Source organism: Harpia harpyja, chromosome 8, assembly GCF_026419915.1.
Source record: "Harpia harpyja isolate bHarHar1 chromosome 8, bHarHar1 primary haplotype, whole genome shotgun sequence".
In the NCBI taxonomy this organism is placed as follows: Eukaryota; Metazoa; Chordata; class Aves; order Accipitriformes; family Accipitridae; genus Harpia; species Harpia harpyja.
Genome location: NC_068947.1, coordinates 44,203,728 through 44,223,141, shown reverse-complemented (window position 1 = coordinate 44,223,141; position 19,414 = coordinate 44,203,728). Strand labels below are relative to the sequence as shown.

Sequence of the window (19,414 nt, the reverse complement as noted above, 5' to 3'; positions counted from 1 at the left end):
TAGCAACAAACTTCAAGAAGGAAGCACAAATGAAATAAAGTAACCATTTTTTGTTTTGAAATAAATTCATCGTGGCAACCTACATTTTGAGCTGTTTCCCTTCTTCACTAAAGGCTCAGCAAAAGCAATACTGACACAAGATGTTACTTTAACTTATTCTATGATTCTACTGCTGGGCTTTAAGTGTGTATGGTTTCTCATGATCAAATACAGTCTACTTTTTGTTTTTATCCATAGAGTGAAAAGCCTTGAACTCTGCCCTACAAAACTAGCGGGTGAATACAGCTGTACAGTATTACAGCAAATTTGGCTTCATCATGAGAATTCCTTTTGCCTTACATTGAGACTGTTTGTTTTTCACCATTTCAAAGATTTTAGAGGGCATGAAGGCAAGACCTAGCACTGCCTCCCAGAGCGCTAGACAAATGAAGCATGCCTTAAGAAAATATATTAGCACCATCTATTTGTGAGCACCACCTCACCTATAACATTTAAATTGTTCACAGCAGTGCTCTCATTTTCCAAATCTGGTGCCATAGTACCACCAGCCAAGATTTCAATGATAATCTAACACTGTGCAACTTTTATTTTTGCTATTTTATATTTTTATATTTACTTTGGCTCCCAAACATGGAGAAAAATTGATTGTTTGGCTGAAAACCAAATATAGCTTAAAATGGCAAACATTTAAAAATAGTTCTGTTTCTATGCAGTAGAATAAACAAGACACACTTCTAAGACAGCCACAACCATAGAATCACGGAATACTTTAGGGTGGAAGGGACTTCTGTAAGTCTTCTAATCCAACCTCCTGCTCGAAGCAGACCTAATCAGATCAGGTTGCTCAGGGCCACATCCAGCTGAGTCTGAACACCTCTAAGGACACAGATTCCATAACATCTCTGGGTAACCTGTTCCAGTATTTATCATTGTTGTTGTTCTAAAAAAAAAAAAAAAAAAAAAAAAAAAAAGGTCCTAATATCTAACTGGAATTTCCCATGTTACAACTTGTGCCCATTGCCTCTTGTCGCACTGCCGTGCACTTCTGCAGAAAATCTGTCTTCTTTGTATCCTCCGGTCAGGTAGCTGTGGACAATGTTAGATCATCTTTCTCATCACAGATTACATAAAACACCAATGCTCCTAGCTACAAAATCCACATTAATAAATACTCTAAATGATGAAAATAGGTGCCATAGAGACCATACCCTTAAAGGGCAACAAAGAATACCTCATTGAAAGAGGGTAAGCTAAAAGCATTGCACATAATTTTGTCATTTGCAATGGAAGTTCCCCAATTAAATATTTTTTTCAAAATATTAGTATGCCCACACTGTACACAAGTCTAATGTGACTTCAGAAAAATAGGCTGTCAACATGCAGCAGTTAACTTTGCAAAACACATACACGCACGTCGATCTACAAAAGTAACCTAACTGATAAGCTTGCAATTTACGCTCACAGGATCTCTTTGCTCAGGCAGCTTCCAAAAAAGATGAACAAAAGCCATGTTATTCTTACCTACAGACCACCATTTATTACACTGAGATCCACCAGCACATTTTTAGGGATGAGCAATCAGAAAAGTTTCAGCAGTACAATTCCTGTTCCAGTCCTAACACTCTCCTTAACCTGAGTTTCTCTGCCCACAGGCTATCAATTATGTTCATTTCAAAGCCATTCTCTTGGTTTGAGGAAGGAACTGAGGAGCAGAAGCAATCATTTCATTTTGCAATGCTACTTTTTTCGCTTACAATGACACTGTTTAATACAGAAACGGTAGATTTTTCTTATTTTGACTATGGTGCTTGATAGATAGGATGAATAAAGCTTGTTATTTTAAGCCTTATTATCAAGGCTTACTACTTTATTGATAACCAGAAACTAGTAACTGATTCCACCTTATTAAGTTTTGAAATTAGCACCTCTTTTTGACTCCCACTGTAACTGAGAAAGTAGATGTGATAGCATGGTAAGCACAACCTGTCCGATGACTTGCAGTAAATTAAAAGGAAAGAAAAGACATCACCAAAGAAAGATCCAGACAACCTAAATTTCATCTAACTTCTGATGTCTAGTAAGAAAGCTGGATGCCTCTGAGGAGGATCTATGTGTTAAAGAGGAAGCCACCTTATGTCAGCCAATAGGAAACACAGAATTTCAATTAAGTCTCTCTGGGAAATAAAATAGAACAAGCTGTAGCAGGCTAACTGCAAGGCCAAAAAAAAAAAAAAAAAAAAAAAAATCTTATTTTCATGTAACCCTCTATACTGTATTTTCTAGCTGCTCTTGATGCTGAAAGAAATCTTTTCAGCCAGTACAATCACAACACAAACACTTGGTCCATTTACTTGTTTTCAGAAATTGCATTTAACAACCTGGAGTTGTCAGGTGGACATCCTGCCATCAGTTGTCTTGTGCTACAAGAATAATCTGTTGGAATTCCAAGCTCACTAGTTGCCCAACTCAGAATAAAGACGCTTTCAAGAGATTTTTAAATAAACTCCTTCTTGTCTATGCCTTTAAAACACTTTTATTTGAAAGATGGCAACTTTTTTAGGCATATCAACATTCTTAACAGACTGCGCACAGCCAATAAAATAGCATAAATTATAATTCCCCTCCGTACTTCTTTGATATCATGGGCGATTTTGGAAGTTTCATTTATAATAGAAATTCACTACAAAGGAGTATAAATATCTGAAATATCCAGTAGGAAACCCCCTCAATACTGGTGTTCATCTGAAGGCAGTAACTCACTAAGACCTCCATAGGAAGAGATGTACTGTGAGGGCCCAGGCTCAGCCTCATCCCTTCCAGCGCCCTTTCTCACAGCAGTCTTTCAGCATTACTGAGAATTCTTCCTTCAGCTGAAATGCATATTTAGTTTTACTAATGCTAATCTGAAATATGCTCTCTGTTTTTAATGGATACAAACTAAATAGATACTTGTCAAAGAAACTCGTTAGAGCATTTATATTACAAAACTATACAGTTTTTAATACTTCCTTTGCCAATTCCTCTCTAGTGATCACTACAGTTCAGAACTGAGTTAATAAGCTGTAGCTCACTATTACTTTAGGACCAGTAAGGACAATGCAGAGGTAAAGATGTAGTTATTAGCAGTTCCAGCTTCTACGTATCTACATAAAGCAATGTACAAAAAGGAGTTTATTATTCCTATGCTGCCATCTCTCTCACCTGTTTTCAGGTCATTCAAGCACTTCTTTGAAGATCCACTTCCATCCTTTTCACTATCACCCTCAGAAGGCTCCTTCCACATGTTGCTTTAAAATTATTTTTTTATTGGACTAAATACAGTAACTATCCTTATTTTCAGTAACAAAGCTGAAAAGAGCCTGGATTTAAACTGAAGATCCCACATCAGTGGTCCAACCCCCATTTCCAGCATTCATTCTCCAGCTGATGTCCCATTATTTGTTAAAATGGCAAGCAAAATTGAAAACAAGATAGAAAACTGTTGTTTGAGACTAACCAAGTCTGCAGCTCTGATGGACAAGGGAACAGGAGTTAAACTTCTGAAAACGTCTTTGGATAGAGTTCGAACAACCTGTCCCTGGCTCCTGTCATAAGATATCGTTTAATTTTTCTTTTAAATCTTAGAAAATTCCACTCCTTTCTTTGCCCAGTCAATAAACCTAGTTGTGTTTAAAGCTCAAATACGTGTGCTAAAAATTTAATTTAAATAAAACTCAACACCAAACAAGTCAACATTTTTGAAGGATAGAGACAGAACAAACCCTATCCATCATTTTCAATGCTTAATGCCCCCTGAAAGTCCTTCAAGTTGAACCATTTTTGATAGATACTACTTTTCAAATCAACGGCACACAAACCACAAAACTTAAAAGGACATTATTTGTCCATGAAAAAACTCTCTGTTAATAAAACAACCTCAAACCCTTATTTCAATTTAGATTATGGATCACTTATTTGCATTAGGATAAAGCTTAATTTGGATCTGATGTAACTGCGATCTCCAGGGCATTGTTCCCCTGGCTTTACTCTCAGAGCTAGTTGTTTGTTGTTGTTTTTTTCCAGACTGGCCTGGCATGTCTTTTTCTGGGCTGATGCAACTCCACCTGGACAGAGCTGATGAGACAGTGACTGCATCTTGCCCAGAAGAGCTGGTCTTTCCAATCCTGGCTCCTTCTCCTGTCCAAGGAAACAGGTCCAAAGCAACTCCACCCAGGCTGGGCTATGCAGAAAACTGTATCTTGGCCTAAGAACCTGACAGTTTCTGCATAAAGATATTAAATAAAGGTGTGTAGAAGACTGTGCGGAGCAAAAGTCTCCCAAGTTTTCTAGGTCTAACTCCCCTTTACGCCTTCAAAGAGCACCAGCTAATGCAAATACCAAAAGAGAAATGTGGTTTTTGGACATGGCCGCGTATAAGGTAGTTATACTTTAGAGCTGATCAGCTGAATAAAAACATGGACTTCAACAACAGCTCCTCAGTAGGGAAAGCTCAACAAGATACTAAGAACTTAAGCTGGTGAGGAATTCAGATGCTGTTGGTCTGGCTCTGCCCACAAATTATAAATAGGTTGAAGTGATCAGTATTAAAGACTGCGGACCTCAATGCAACAAGTTTCTTAAGAACATGTTCATTGGCAGGCAGTGCTTAGCATTACCACTGCCATTACCTATTCAATGGCAAGCAGTATTTAGCAGCAACCACTCCCTTAATCCACTTCTTGTCTACAAATATCAATGGATTGTTGAAGAATCAAAAATCAAAGGCATAATGAAAAACAGCATCTAGAACTACAACTGCATTTGCTTCTGAGAGAAGAGTGAAGATACTATACTTTACAATCCACGATGTTATCATTCATTACCAAGTGCACAGATAATCTGCTACATCGATTGATGTGTACCCAGATTGCAGTAACAATCTCACATTGTAGCAGTCATTTTAAAAACTGTTTCTTACCTGTGACCACTATGTATTACATCAGAATACATAATTTTGGTTTTTTTCAGTGCATACCTTTTGGATTGATTTGCTGTGTGACTATCCATCTGGGGATCTTTTGAAATACTTTGGGAGAACAGGAGTCAGATTTAAAAGAAGAATATGAAATAACTGATGGTAAGAAAGTATAATTTCTACTGTATTAGAATAAGGCAGTTTTGAATTAATGTTAAAAAACCCCCAAGCAGTATTAAATTGGTATTTGCACGGGGTTTTTTATAGCTGTAGAATAAAATAGGTAGTCAGATACTAAAATCCTCCTCCTGTGGTAAATATTATCTTACTTGCCATAGTCAAAGCAGTTGAAAGGGCAAGTCTTTAGCTCTATTCTCTAACGTTGGCTTAGATGTTTTCATAGCTCATTTTGTTTTACCTCCTTCTCTGATTCAGGACACGGTTATTTTTTAAGGACAAAACTGCTTAAAGATAGTAGTATTTAGACAGCTAGCAAGGTTTGCAAATATACTAACAGAGTAAATTTGAAACCACCAGTACTTCCAACTCTTAAGTTGTAAACTAATCTATGAGTCTCAGAATCACCAACATATTTAGGTACGTTTCAAGATTGTTGCTTTCTCTATTGTAAGTCTGAAGAGTTGGCACCCAGTCCTTTTATGCACTAGTCCTCACTTCTACAAAGATCTCTTATCACTAATAAGCCAGCGCATAGAGCACTATAAAGTAGACCAACTGGTAAAATCAATTACTAGAGGTACAGAGTATGTTACCCAGGAAAAAAGCCTGATTAAATAGGAGTCATCTGGCTTAGAAAAAAAGTACATAGACAGATATGAAGACAGTATCCAAATATATAAAACAAACAAACAAAGCCCTGAGGGAAAGCAGTATAAGTTCAGCTCTGTATTTGTGAAGAGCAGAAGTGACATAAACTGTATCAAGGAAGATAGCTGGAAAACTGATAAAGGCAGTGAAGCTCTCGAACAAACTGCCTCAGGAATAAGCACAAGGGGGTCAAAAAGATTTCAGGAAGTCCATTTCAGCCCTGTGTTTCTCTGTCGAAATGAGTATTTTTCAACTTGAAGGCTACCACTTTTTCTCCTGCACCTGTAAGTATGCACCATAAAGCCTCAAGAAGGGCTGCCCTCCCCAATGCTATGCTTCAATTGCAATATCCTACTTCCTATCTCTAACATGTAGATACTGAAAATCCAGTAAAGCATGATCTCTTCAGTATATAGAGAAGCATAAGAGAACTGCCAGAGAGGCAAGATTAGTTTGTCACGTGAGAACAGCAAAATATCTCAGTAAAACTGCTTGAGTAAGGGCAAGAAAGAGCATCCAGGAAACTGCAAGCTGTTCAGCCTAACCTTGGTCACCAGGAACAGACGGTCTCACCTATGCACATGACGAAGGTGATTCGGAACAGCCAGCACAAATTTACCAAGGCCAGACTGCATCTGACCAACCCTGCTGCCTTTTGTAATTCACTGTATTACTGGCTTTGCATACAAGGGGAAAGTGGTGAATGTCATCTACTTTGACTTTGACACAATCTCCACAGGTATCCGGCCAGCCAAACTGGAGAAATGCAGACTGGAAGGGAAGATTACAATGCAGATGGAAAACTGAGCTCAAAGAATAGCAGTCAGTGGTTAAAAGTCCGAAGTCCCCATTGATAGTCTTTCTGGCTCTCAAGCAATATCCACAGTAATTCCTGAACTCACTTCAGTGAGGGAGAATGTTTTGCAATTTGTGTACACTTGGGAAAGAACTTGGGTTAGGCAAATAAAAGAAAAGTTGTATATAATGATCTGCTGTCAAATTGAAGGGAGACAAACTAGATTGAGACACCCATTCAGATACAGGTACCCATCAAGCTACCTTCCTAAATCATCTTTACAGAATGGCAGTGCAATTAGTGAGACAGACACTGCTGCACTCCTGGTGCATCAGTGAGTTTGAATGGTTTGTTCTTCTGTCAAGATTTAATATTTAAGTAAACACACCCATGCTCATCTCATGAGAACAGTCCAGTCCGTGCTTCAGTTCACAGATTCTCAAAAGATCAAATAAAAGGTATCTAAAATAAGATATCCTTAAACAGAAACAAGTATTTCATCAGAAGGTAATGTAATAATCTGTTTCTACCAGAAACATCTCAAAACAGACAAGTACAATCTGTCCATCACATTAAGATTGCATATGTAGGGACCATGCCCATGACAGCATAAGACATTTAACAATTCTTAAATGTATGCAAGCTTCTAAGAATGTACTTCATACCTTACTACTGTCTAATGGGATTTAATTTCTATTTATAAATCCCCCATTATGCTGTGTAGAGCTGAAACAGGTCTTTTTAAAATAATATGCATCAAGAGATGAAAATTGAATGGGATCATCCCTTCTCTGAAGTCACGATGGCTTTCCACTTCCAACACTGCAACCATCATATGATCACACAAAGTATCTGAGTTCTCTGCTCAAAATCTTCTAACATCTAAGACATACAGGACTTCAAATAGTGCAAGGATTAATAGCTTTGGATGTGCACTTGGCAATGGTGCTTGCAATATTCTGTACTTTAACTTTGGAATGAGTTCCCCACTTTTCAGAGGCAGACAGCTGATAAAGCAATTAAATATCTGAAGCATACATAAGAATTCTTAGGTGTTGCTGTATATCACATGCTAAACTCAGAAAGAATAAGCAAACTTTACCAGTTAACAAAACCAGTAATAAATATGAAATGTTGTTACGCTTTGAGAACTGCAATTTGGCCTTGTCAATGCATTCGAGTCTATCAGCAAAGCTCTTAACTGGTCATTCCCTTTCAGTTTAGAAAGCTATAAACACCAAAAAAAAAAAAAAAAACAACACTCAGCGTTTCCAACAGAGCAGTCAAAATAAAGTGGTTTCACTTATGTTCTTGGTCTCCAAATTGAACATTCTCACACATGTCTATGACACTAGTTGGATACAGCCGAGTCCTGTAAGGGTTGATTCCAACTGCATATGGCTTTTTCAGCTGGAAAATGTATCTCATCTTGCACCATTAGATGAGATGGATCTCAAGACTGATGACCTGGCTTCTTACTAAAAAAAAAGTAACAAATCAAGAAAAATCACAGGTGACCCTTTTTATCTTCTTCTATATTGTTCCACATTCTGAGTTTCTAGAGATCAAAGGAAAGCTGCTACAGTTCAAGCAAATGTCTGAAGAAAGAAGCAACTGATTTCCAGTAAGTCTTTAATTAAACAGTGTGAAAATAGAAGCCACTAATAAGATAAATACTTGATGATTTTAGGAAGTAATACTGAATTCCAAAATTTGGCAGGAATTTTTTTTTTCAGCATTATGAATACCTTGTGAAGCAGAGGCATTGTTAAGTCAAGAAAACTGAAATATGAAGTAAACTGTTCTAAATCAATGGATTAGAGGAAAAAAAAGGGAAAAGAAATTAATTTATAGTAAGTATACAACATGTAAAAAAAAAAAAAGCTATGTGTATGATCAAGGGAGTACTAAGATAAGTCACAAGTACTTGTTCTTGCTACTAATAGTGCATTTCATCTGTTCTCCCATCTATTTCCCTTCCTACCCAGGATATGGCAGACAATATAGAGTCTACTTCTCTGACTGTATTTCCAAATTCTATATCCATTACATCACCTGGTCCATTTTCACCATATTGCCTTTTATCTACAGAGATGAAAGCAAGCAGCGGGGAATAATCTCTATTTCTAACTCATCTTTCTATGTCCATATTTACTTTTTTTTTTTTTAATGCTCCATCCAGTTTTTATTGAAAGAAAAAGAAAAATGCCAATACAGAAAACACTATCAGCTACACAAAAGGAAGGCTTATGCTAATTTTGGGGCAGGATAGGGGCCTGTTCACCTATGCACAGACCCATCAGCCTGGCAGTCTGTGTATGACTGACTTTGCATTTTCACTTGTACTTCACTCAGGCATGTGTCCAATTGTTCGTGGAGAATATATGGTATGTAGAAAGTTATGTCTCTCTCATCATTGATCTTGTAACTCAGTGTGCAGTAGATTACATTAATTCCTAAGGAATGTTCTCTGACTTAAGAGTATATTAAGCACATAAACATTGCTTCATGACTTCACAGAGTTTTAAAATGAGATGGTCTTTCCTGTGCCAGTTTTGTTTGACAACTGACAAATGTTTTAACACTACAAAAGCAAATTAATAGGAAAAAAAAAAAAACAAACTGGAAAAGCCAGGGCATGGAAAAAAATATTCACAACGCCTGAGATTTCTACACTGAAATAGGGCATAAACAAGAGTATCCATTTCCTTTGGGTGGTGGAGCATCTGTAATTTTTCTTCAGCCTTAATACTATGAACAACCTTACATTCCCTCCAAATAAATATACTAATAGCATATGATGTCCATTGGTAATTTCTGTAAGTATTTCCAAGTGTAAAGGGAACAAAATAAACATCTGTTACATTATTGAGAAACTTTGCTTTCTAGAATTCTTTACTGCATGTTAACAACATACTAATGCTTCTATCAACTGCTATTTGATCATGTTACTAAAACTGGGAGAATACAGGGGGATTGATAAAAGCCTGGAAGTTTAAAACATGGAAGACCAAATTATTTTTGATGCAAAGCATTTACCAAAAATTAACTAGATCCCACAACGATTTTCTTTGTGTGTGCCTCTGCATGCTAGAGTCTGTGTGAAATCACCCTAATGACTTTACTTGCATGCAAGTTTAGTCTAAGTATAAATCTTCCACTGGAGCAAAGAATCACAAAATCTGTCCAAAATTCAAAACAAGTTCTTTAGCTCAAAAAGTTTGCACAATTAGTGTTTCAATCCTTTAAAAATCTTATTTATGAAGTTTATACAAAGACTTGATGAATCAACTACTACACCACCACCGAGTCACAGAAGAATTATCATCTACTAAAGAGCACTGAATAATTGACATGAGCAGGGAGACATTTTTATTATAATTGCCAGATTTTGCCTTCCTTAATTAAAAAAAAAAAAAAAGGCAGGAAGAAATGCTGAAGAGATGCAGTATTTATGCTTGTGATTTTGTCATAGCATAGCTAAAAGCTGGTTCTCATCAGTACGGGAGCAAATAATGGATTACCAATGCAGAGCAATTTCATAGTTGTGTTCACAACCATAAATAGCTGTTAATGAGCTTTATGACGAAGAAGACCTACTGATTCCAGCTGAACGTGCAACCCTCTCACTTTTACCTGAGACAGCTCTTCATCAAACTAAGAGAATTCATGGTTCTCAAACCTGACCACAGCCATTTCCCCAAGCGTGTAACAAGCTATGCTTCAGCGTACACTGTGCTATAAATAAAAACTGTGCCCTGCCATTTAATCCAACTTCAGTGTTCGCGTGAGCCACAGATAATGGAACTCTGCCAAAATTCCCAGGTCAGAAAATACAGTTTTCTTGTTTTTTGTATCCCAAAGCTCAATTTCTTATCAACTTTCAGACTATTGCGCCCATTCCTTTATTTTAAGCATATGCTTCTGCATGTTGTACAGACACACTGAGATTTAAAAAGAAAAGTGATAAGTGATAAGGTCTGAAGTCTTGCATTTTTCTCACTGTATATTTTTCTTGTTCATGTATAGGCTTGAACTGTGATAATGAGGGAATCAAAACTGCCAGAAAATATTTTCACTTCGAAGTCAGAAAACAACCTTCTGGGACATTTCAGGTTTACATATTTGTATTTTTGAACCAATCACAATTTTATTTGTTTTAAAATGATTCCAGACTTTTACATCATAGAAAGAAAAATTAAAGTAAGTAATATAAAGCAGAGGCAAGCAGCTGACAAAAGGAGAAAACATTTTTCCCTGCACAAGTTCAAAAATAATGTTATCCCACATACACTGCCAGTCCTCTCAAATTGGCCAGGTTCCCAAAGTATTAATTATGTAAACTCATATCAAGCACTCTGTGGCCATTTATAGATTCATCAACTAATGCCATGACTGCTGGTGATAGAAAAGAATATTACAATCGCTTACTGCTTTACTGAACCATGCTTTTCCTGAGCAGATTTCAAGAATAATGCAAAAAACTTAGAACTATACAAAAATGCAGAAATAACCCTACAGAGGAAATTCCATCACACTTTGAGAATCCATTTTGCCACTGACTCTCCAGCTTGAATGATAGCACTGAATTACAATCCCTTATGAAGTACGGACAGTAACACTCTAGTGTTAGCACACCACAAACACACACACATATAAAATAAATAAAAAATCAAATCACACACAGAGGTTTAGTTACTTCATTATGTTGGGTTTTACTGAAGTGGATTTATTCACATGGAGCCCTGCCACCTTGACACATTTGTTCAAGGTAAACAGGATTTGCGTAAAAACCATGGCTACAATTAGCCTAAGAAAAAATTGTGGATTCACTTGCCTCACTTTTCTTCCAGGAAACACTCTAAATAATATTAAATCATGGATTTAATGAGTGGTGGATCTCAGCAACAACTCTAAAGTATTTTACAAAACAGAGGTTAGTTTTTTTCCACCAACCTCTGAACAAGTGCAGCAAATGCTCCCCTCCAGACTGGGAGAAGACTGGCTTTCTTGTAATAAAAAAGCATTCCCTACCACCTGCCTTTAGATCTAGTATCTCCAGTAGCTAGTGCCTGAACTCTTTACCAGCATTTTATTCAGCAGCTCTGAAGTGGTGAAAACTCTGGGCTGATATTCTTAATGTGAACATCCTTACGTAACCTCGCCTGGGTATCTGCACATTCTGATCTCATCACTTTGGTTAAGCAATGAGTGCAAAAACATTAAATTCTGGTGACCATAATTACAATCACAACTTCATCAGCAGTAGACGTTCACTTGGTGGTTCAACACTTGACCTGTTTTTTCTTCACCTTGATATGATGCACACTGGTTTGCTCAAGTGGGGAGGCTTAGGGTTGATTTAGCCAGAGTATAATGGCATATGATTGGTATGTTTTGAGGGACAGCTGTGCTGGGAAACTTGGCCCAGGCCTTGCCCACACAAAGGTTTGATTCATGATGCTGCCAGTAGTCATTTTCACAACACTATCCTCAGAGCAAAACTAGACAAATTTGTATTTCATAAAGCAAACTTGTATTAGATACATGTTGGCCTGTACTGTAGAAAACCCAATTTCTAACTAAGGGCATTTGAATTAAGGCCTGTCAGGCAAGCTTGGGTGGCATCTGGCCTGCGTCCAGCTGCCCTCTTCCACTTGGAAGTAAACTACAGACTGGGCTGTTTTGCTAATGGCACCTATTTCAGGCCACTGCCTTTCCAGAACACTAATACCTGCCTCTTCACACCGAGATTTAATGTGACATTTTTGCACAATCCATGCCAGTGAGTAAGTCTGCGACCATATCCTGCAAAAGGCAGTAGTCAAGAACACTCCACAGCAACAAATTTATCCTGCTTACCAACAGTTTCAAGTCTGCGCTTGAACTTCCCCAAGGAAAAGAAATCCACTGGGAGCTGTATGAACAGTTCTGACTATAGCAGGTCACTGCTAGCCATTTTTTCCCCCTGGAGCAGAGTGAGCTTTCTGTTTGCACATGCAACGTGTAGTACACACCTGGTAAGTCCAAACACTCCAAAGAAGCCTCAGACCCATTGACCATTCACAGTACTGCCAGTCAATAGATATACAGACTATACTACCCATATACAGAAGGTCTGGCCAAAAAGCAGCAGTAGGATTTAGCCTATAGCTCTCCCCTCAAATGAGTTATGTAGCTTGTCCTGCTGGCGTGGCTAGATACAAAAGATTATATGGAAGAGGACTGAAAATAATATTCAGAAAGAGATACTTGGGAACATTAAAATTAAAATGAAGAGGTGGAAGGTTATACAGATTACCCAGCAGTGAGATCATTTTAGAGGCGTTCACATGCTATGGAATTTAATCCTGGCAGAATCCACCCATATGTATCATCACACTGTCACACCACTGCCCATGCCAGTATAAAAATGGAATTCTGGTATTACAGATTATCTTTGAACTCGGAAGCCTGACACTCAATACTGGGTTTTGATATGTTTTTGTGCAATCCTAGGACACAACTGTCTGCATGATGAGATAACTTTGATTAAATGAGCTGCTATAATGGCAGCATTCTTACGGGTTGGTTTTGTTTTCAGCAAAGAAGGAGCCAAATTTGCCATGACATATCTGACTGAAAACCCCAGCCACTCAGTTATACCAGAAAAAGGATCCCTTTGGCATTTCTCGTAGGACTTTCTTGTAATTTATGTGCCACTAAACGTAAGAGAAGTATTTCACACAAATCAGATTAATTTTGCACTTCTCTTTCCAGACACTATAAAAAAAAAATTGAAGTTCAATAGTTTAGTCCAAACTGGCCCTCCTTCATTAGAATATGGTTTTTAAAGGTTAATGAGTTGTGTATTTTGAAAAATAGTTCCCAGAAAGATGTTTTGTAAACCATGGAGAAAGTAACATATAAACCACATGTCATTTCACTCCTTTTGTGATATTTTGATATGCCAGCTTCATTAGATGTTCAAAAAACCCAACTCGCAGGAGACTTCTTCCTGTCTTACAATTTCTGCCCTGCTATCCTACAGCTACCAAAGGGGTGCTCGGCGGGGAGGGGGGGGGGGGGGGGGGGGGCAGGTAGGGGCAGGCACAAAAGCTTAAGGATTAAGGTTTGGCTGTTGCAGTATAGTGACTGTGATACATTGAAATAACTCAACATTGTTTTAACTGCTTGACACCAGTAAGTGAAAACACATGCCGAGTTTAACCTCTGGTTAGTAAGAAGTATTACATAACATAGCACAGCCAGCAAATTTAGCTAAGAATAAAATTAGCCCATTCCTTTCACAAATGTCAATGGTAAGTTTGGAAGTATACTGTAAATACAGTGCTCACTCTCAAAGGGATGTCAGTTATAATTACCATAAGTACAAATCTTAGCTAGTGGTTATCTACAATATTTTCTAGCATTTCTGTACACTTACCAAGCAAAAAAAACCCTTGAAGTAGAACTATTATTTTTCCAACTTATCCCCACAGTTGACAACTGTAGAAACAAGAAAGTTTTGGATCTGGTTTTCCCTACATAAATCTGTAAATCAGGCTCTTTCACATGATCCCATAAGGAACGTCAAGTCTGTACTCTCTTTCCCTAAGAAGGCAGCAACCACGAAGAAGGTGAATTAAGGTTTCCTGAGCCCTTTCTGGAAAGCAGAACAGGACAGGCCCGAATCCTGGAAAGTAGAACAACAATGGGCCTGAATTCCAATCTACCTGATGACTAACTCAAATAGTAGGAAAACCACAGAGGTCAGAAACATGGGAAAAAAACCCCAAAAACAAAACAGAAAAAAAAAAATCAGACTCTTCTTTTTAAAAACTTCATAAAAGTGTAAGTATATAAGAAGGGATCAACCGCAAATTCTTTTCAGCTCTAACAAAGAAAAACAGAACATGAAGAAACACAAAAGCCATCAGAAGCAGCGATTATAGTGAAAAAGTGAATTTCTATGCACATCTATGTTGTAACTGGAAAGTCAACTGGCAAAATCAAAAACATGAAATGCTGTTTTACCAAACACTAAGAACTTGTTCCACAACTGTTGCCTTCAACAACATTTGTATCCGGTCCAGCTGGAAAGATGCCAGTGAAACACAGTTTGCAGGGCAGTACAATCTTGTGGATTATGTCCTGTAACTTGTTTATTCTTGATTCTGTGGCTTTGCTTTTTCATCTCCCTCTCAGATTCAGGATGCTCTTCTTACCAACTCCTACTCTAAAGACATGACTTTTTTTGTCTGTACTCAACTCCTGTCCAGAGAGACAACGCTGCATTCTTCAAGGATGGAATGTTTCTGTTACACAGAACCATAAAAATTAGAGAAAGTATGACAAGTTATAACTCTGACACCTATGCATTGCAACTGTTTCCTCCCATCATAAAAATATTTCAAGTACAACGGTGTTGAGCTGAATAATTTTGTGTTGGATGGCACTGGCATAGTGGCATAAGGGAAGAGACAAAAGTACGTGGAAAATGTCCGAGTCTCTCTTCTTTCTGATGAAAAAGCAAGCTTTAGAAGCTGGACATAGTTGAAGGGACAGTGGCTCAAATACTTGATAAAAGACCACCCCTAATCGTACTGTTATCTCCTGCCCTGCTGTTCTGTGACCCCTCACATAGTCTCCATAGGCACTGACTACAGAATTTTCTTAGCAGCTGATCCCTGAAACAGAAACTCATGAAACACAAACATAATTGTAAAAAAGGCATTGCCTCCACAGTAAAACACAATACCCACCAACCTTCCCTTTCCAATTACACTGCCTTTATTTATGTCTGTAAAATCTTAATGTGGAAAGAGTCTCAATTACGACACAGCTTATAACTGCCTCATCACTTCTCCTTTGCTACGGTAAATGTGACAAAGAACTGCAAAAGAAAGGGTGTTCACCTGTGCTTAGGACACTACACTAGGACCAGTTATAAGTAGAGGCCTATTTTCTATACAGGCAAAACTATTATAATGCAGGATACATAGAAGTAGCATGAAGTTTCCACTGGAAATTTTAACTGATATTTCCCTGATTTTGACTACTTGAGTCACATTGGTAGCATTTCCATATTATTCTTCCAATAGTGCCTTAATTTTTGAAGTAAAAATAATTAAAGAATTTGTAAGAGAACACTCTTTTGAGAACAGCAATAACATTTTCTTTGTCATTCTAGTCAAACACACACTTGTGGAGGTGAAAGTATAAAAATATATGGGAAAAGGGAGTCACGTGTGTTCCAGCCTCCTGAACAGCATATTTGCACACAATCTCTCAAACAGCTCTGGAAGTCACTGACATCCAAAGGGTGTACTGGCACCGTTCCTTTGCAGCTGCAGGAGGCAAGATGTTCTTTCCACCTTGTATCACTGAAAGGAAATCCCAGCCCACGAGACCAGGGATCAGCGTGTTTCACCTCCTGGAGAGAAGACTTGAGCACTAGAATTCCAAAGCGGTAGTAAGAATGGCGAGATTTACACCGAGAACCTGTTCACAGAAGTGCCTGCATCACTAACCAAGTGAGTTTGGCTAGATTGTTCTCCCTCAAGTTATGAAATTGATTCCACTGTTCCCCATAGAGCAGGAGTGACTCTGGAGCCCCAGTTACATAGTTTGTGACTTGAAGAGCGCAGGAAGTCACAGGAATTTAAGCTTGCTTAGCAGGGCAGAGTAGCCCTCTTAACAGAATACTACCACTACATATCCTCATTTTAAAAATACTTTAAGATCAAAATATATCCTTTGCTTATGAAAAAATTCTGTACTCCCTGTCAAACAACAGTGTTGTAGAAAGACAATCCTTTGAACATTTCCAAATAACAGCTAGGTACTAATACACTTGTTTTTTAAATGCAGTCCAATGTAAATAATAACCTGAGAGGCAGCTGCAAACAAAAGAATTAGACTCATGTTTCAACACTGCAATGTGAGAATCTTTAAAGAGCTATTTCATTGAAAAGAAATTAAGTCTCCACCTGCAGCTTTAGGCATTTGGCAAACAGAACTTCACTTCTGCAGTGCTATTTTAGGACAGGGAAAAATGCATCCCCGAGTTAATCTCCCACTGACTGCAGTGGATCAGTAGCTTTGTCTGAATTTCACAGTCAACATAAATTTACAGCCACTATTCTATGGTAATGAGCAGAAAGTCCAGTGAAACCATTTAAAAAGACAAGCACTAGAAAAGTTCCTTCCCTCAAAGTAGGCAATACATACAAGGTTCGTCTCTGTTCAACATAATCCTCCCCTATGAAAACTGCTACAATAGTTTACTTATAGGTTGCTTTTTTGATAAATCTAAGGTATTACAGTCTGCTTGACCTGAACAACTGCATATCTATCTGTTACTCAGAGACTACAGATTGCCCCCTATTAGCAGTATGCAGAAAACTCCACATTGGCTCCAGAAGATGAACTTAAAAGAAAGCCACTTCCAAAAGAACATCACCGGCAGAAGAGTGAGGGTGAGAAACCTTGAAAAAAAAGTCTCTTGGGGAGGGGTGGGGGGTGAAAAATCACCTCTTCTCCCCAAAATACTTTTAGGTTTCCCATCTATGAAACAAAATCTCCTAGGAAGTCCTCAAACTGCTGATTCCTTAATAAACATTCTCATAAGGAACTAAATCACAGCTTCCTTTCTAAATGTTACTGGTTGCAAGAGACTGTAGATGTAAAAAGCATTAGAAAGCACAGTGGACTCAGGCAAGCACTTCTACAAAGTGAGAGCAATACGTGCAGTACAGAAACAGTTGTGAAAGTGCTGTTTTAATGCCAAGGTACTACAAAGCGGATTACAATCTAGATATAGAAATATTCTTTTCATTTTAAGCTATGACTGTTCTTCCTGCAGTAATAAAATACTAGTAAAATGCCAATGTTACATGGGTCACATTAGCAAGGAAAAGAAGAGATCCCTGCCAGCTTTGCAAATCTACTGTATTTCCAGACTCCAGGAGAAAGGAATAGTTAAACAAATATTCACACTGGTTTGGAGGGGTTTTTTTCTTCTTGTGGAAATTTTAATAAATCATATTTCTCTCCCTCAAAGTGCATACGACCTGACCTACAAAAGTCAATTCTTATTGATTTGTTAAGGATGGATATAAAGGGAAAGCATAAAAGTTCTTTCCAGACAGAACTGAAATCTTCCACCAACAACACAGGGTGCTTCTAAGTCACATTTTCTTTAAGATCTTAAACAACAAACTTGCATAATGCTCTCTAAATCATTACAAAATCATTATAAAATTACTTGGTTTCATGGTACTTCTCACTAGAGTCACAAGACACCATGAAAACATTTGAGCTTGTTTTATTCAAGAGCTTTAAAGTTACTCTCTTGTACCTGGACCTTGCCCTGTTGACTGATCTTCTTTCATCTCTTCCATTATCTTTAATCATTCCTAACATGTTGAAAGCGAATTTCCATGGCAAAACGCAAGCATTAAAAAACAAAAAGCCCCACAACAGAAAAACAAACAAAAAACCCAGAAAGTTGTCATAGCTACTTGCCTCTTGGCAATTTCTGAGCATTTCCCAGGTTTAGTGCAATATATCCACAGAAAAGGAGAAAGACCAATCTTGACATCATGGTCACAAACCCGACCTTGCACTGGGAATGATTCGGACAGGTATCACACAAAAGCACTGCAGCTGCATTTAAGTGAACTGTTCTCTCTGTGACAAGAGGCAGCAACACTTTGACACAAGCTTAGTTTACACAGTGGGAGGAGACAGGATGACATCATTCACTCCCACTGGAAAAGGAGAATTAGCATTAAAAAAAAAATAAAAAGATTATCAAGCTCCCCCTACAATAATCTTCTGGGGTTTGTAACAAGGTCTTTCTACCACTCAGGATAATAGATTACCATTTGATCACTTAAATTTCATGCAAATAAAACCAGGAGTATCAAAACTTCTATTATCTGAAAACTCATCTGAGAGACATTTTCACTGTTTTATCCAAGAAAGCTGGATTTAAAATGCAAAAATAACACTCGCAGTACTCAGAAAACTGTTCGCTATATTGAACTCAGTATTTTTGCAATCTCAAGATTTTGCTTAAGATTAATTCAGGCTAGGTGTGGCTTTCATCCAGGCAAAATAAATACTAGTTCCATTTGACATGACATTATAAACAGGTATGATAAATATTTATTCAGCAAAAGATCTGTGTTTGAAAAAAATAAATGTCATTTTTTCACTTGTATCTGATTTTGGCAATTTAAAAATATTTTCTATTTTCCCCTTTCATACATGTCTGGTGAGTCAATGGGCACAATGCACACTGAAAGCTCTTCAGTATGCTCAGTCTGTTCCTACTCCCCACTGGCCTGGACGTGACATCGTCCTACCTTCATAGAGTGTTCTATAAGCAGAGAAAAATCACAGCATTACTGCCTGGGTTGGATAGAAACAAAGTAGTTTAAAATAAAAGGGTAATATATTAAAGCATACAAGAACATTTCTTAATAAACAGATTAGTACTGTATTTAAAAGACCCCATGTACTCCGTACTTCAGGAAGAACTTCAAAAGAGAAGCTAACAGTAATGGTCCTAAAGACAAAACTAAGGAATTTCAAGCTCTTCTAATCAGTATGGACAGCACACAACTGTAACAAAAACAGTTTGACAATGGAAATGTTGGCCAGCCTGATCACACCCTCTTAATTCTGACATAAGAAAACCTTTTTCTGATTCACAAACTCAAATCTGGGAATAGCAAGTTGGAAGTCAGTATTATAGCCAGACCCCCAAAAATCCCCAAACACTATTATCTTAAGGATCTTTGGGAGGATTCAGATCCTGAACATGAACGCTATGAACAGATAAAGGC

General features: G+C 37.7%; 1 protein-coding gene across 2 annotated transcripts in view; it reads right to left on the bottom strand.

Moving 5' to 3' along the window:
* The window catches only part of ABI3BP (ABI family member 3 binding protein), a 171,726-nt gene extending 153,476 nt beyond the window's left edge, over positions 1-18,250 (bottom strand). For both annotated transcript variants that reach the window (XM_052793998.1, XM_052793999.1), the window contains exon 1: positions 18,087-18,250. In XM_052793998.1, coding sequence (XP_052649958.1) covers positions 18,087-18,165 — 79 coding nt within the window. In that variant the 5' untranslated portion in view covers positions 18,166-18,250. The remainder of the gene's footprint in view (positions 1-18,086) is intronic.
* Between the last annotated feature and the right edge of the window lie 1,164 nt (positions 18,251-19,414).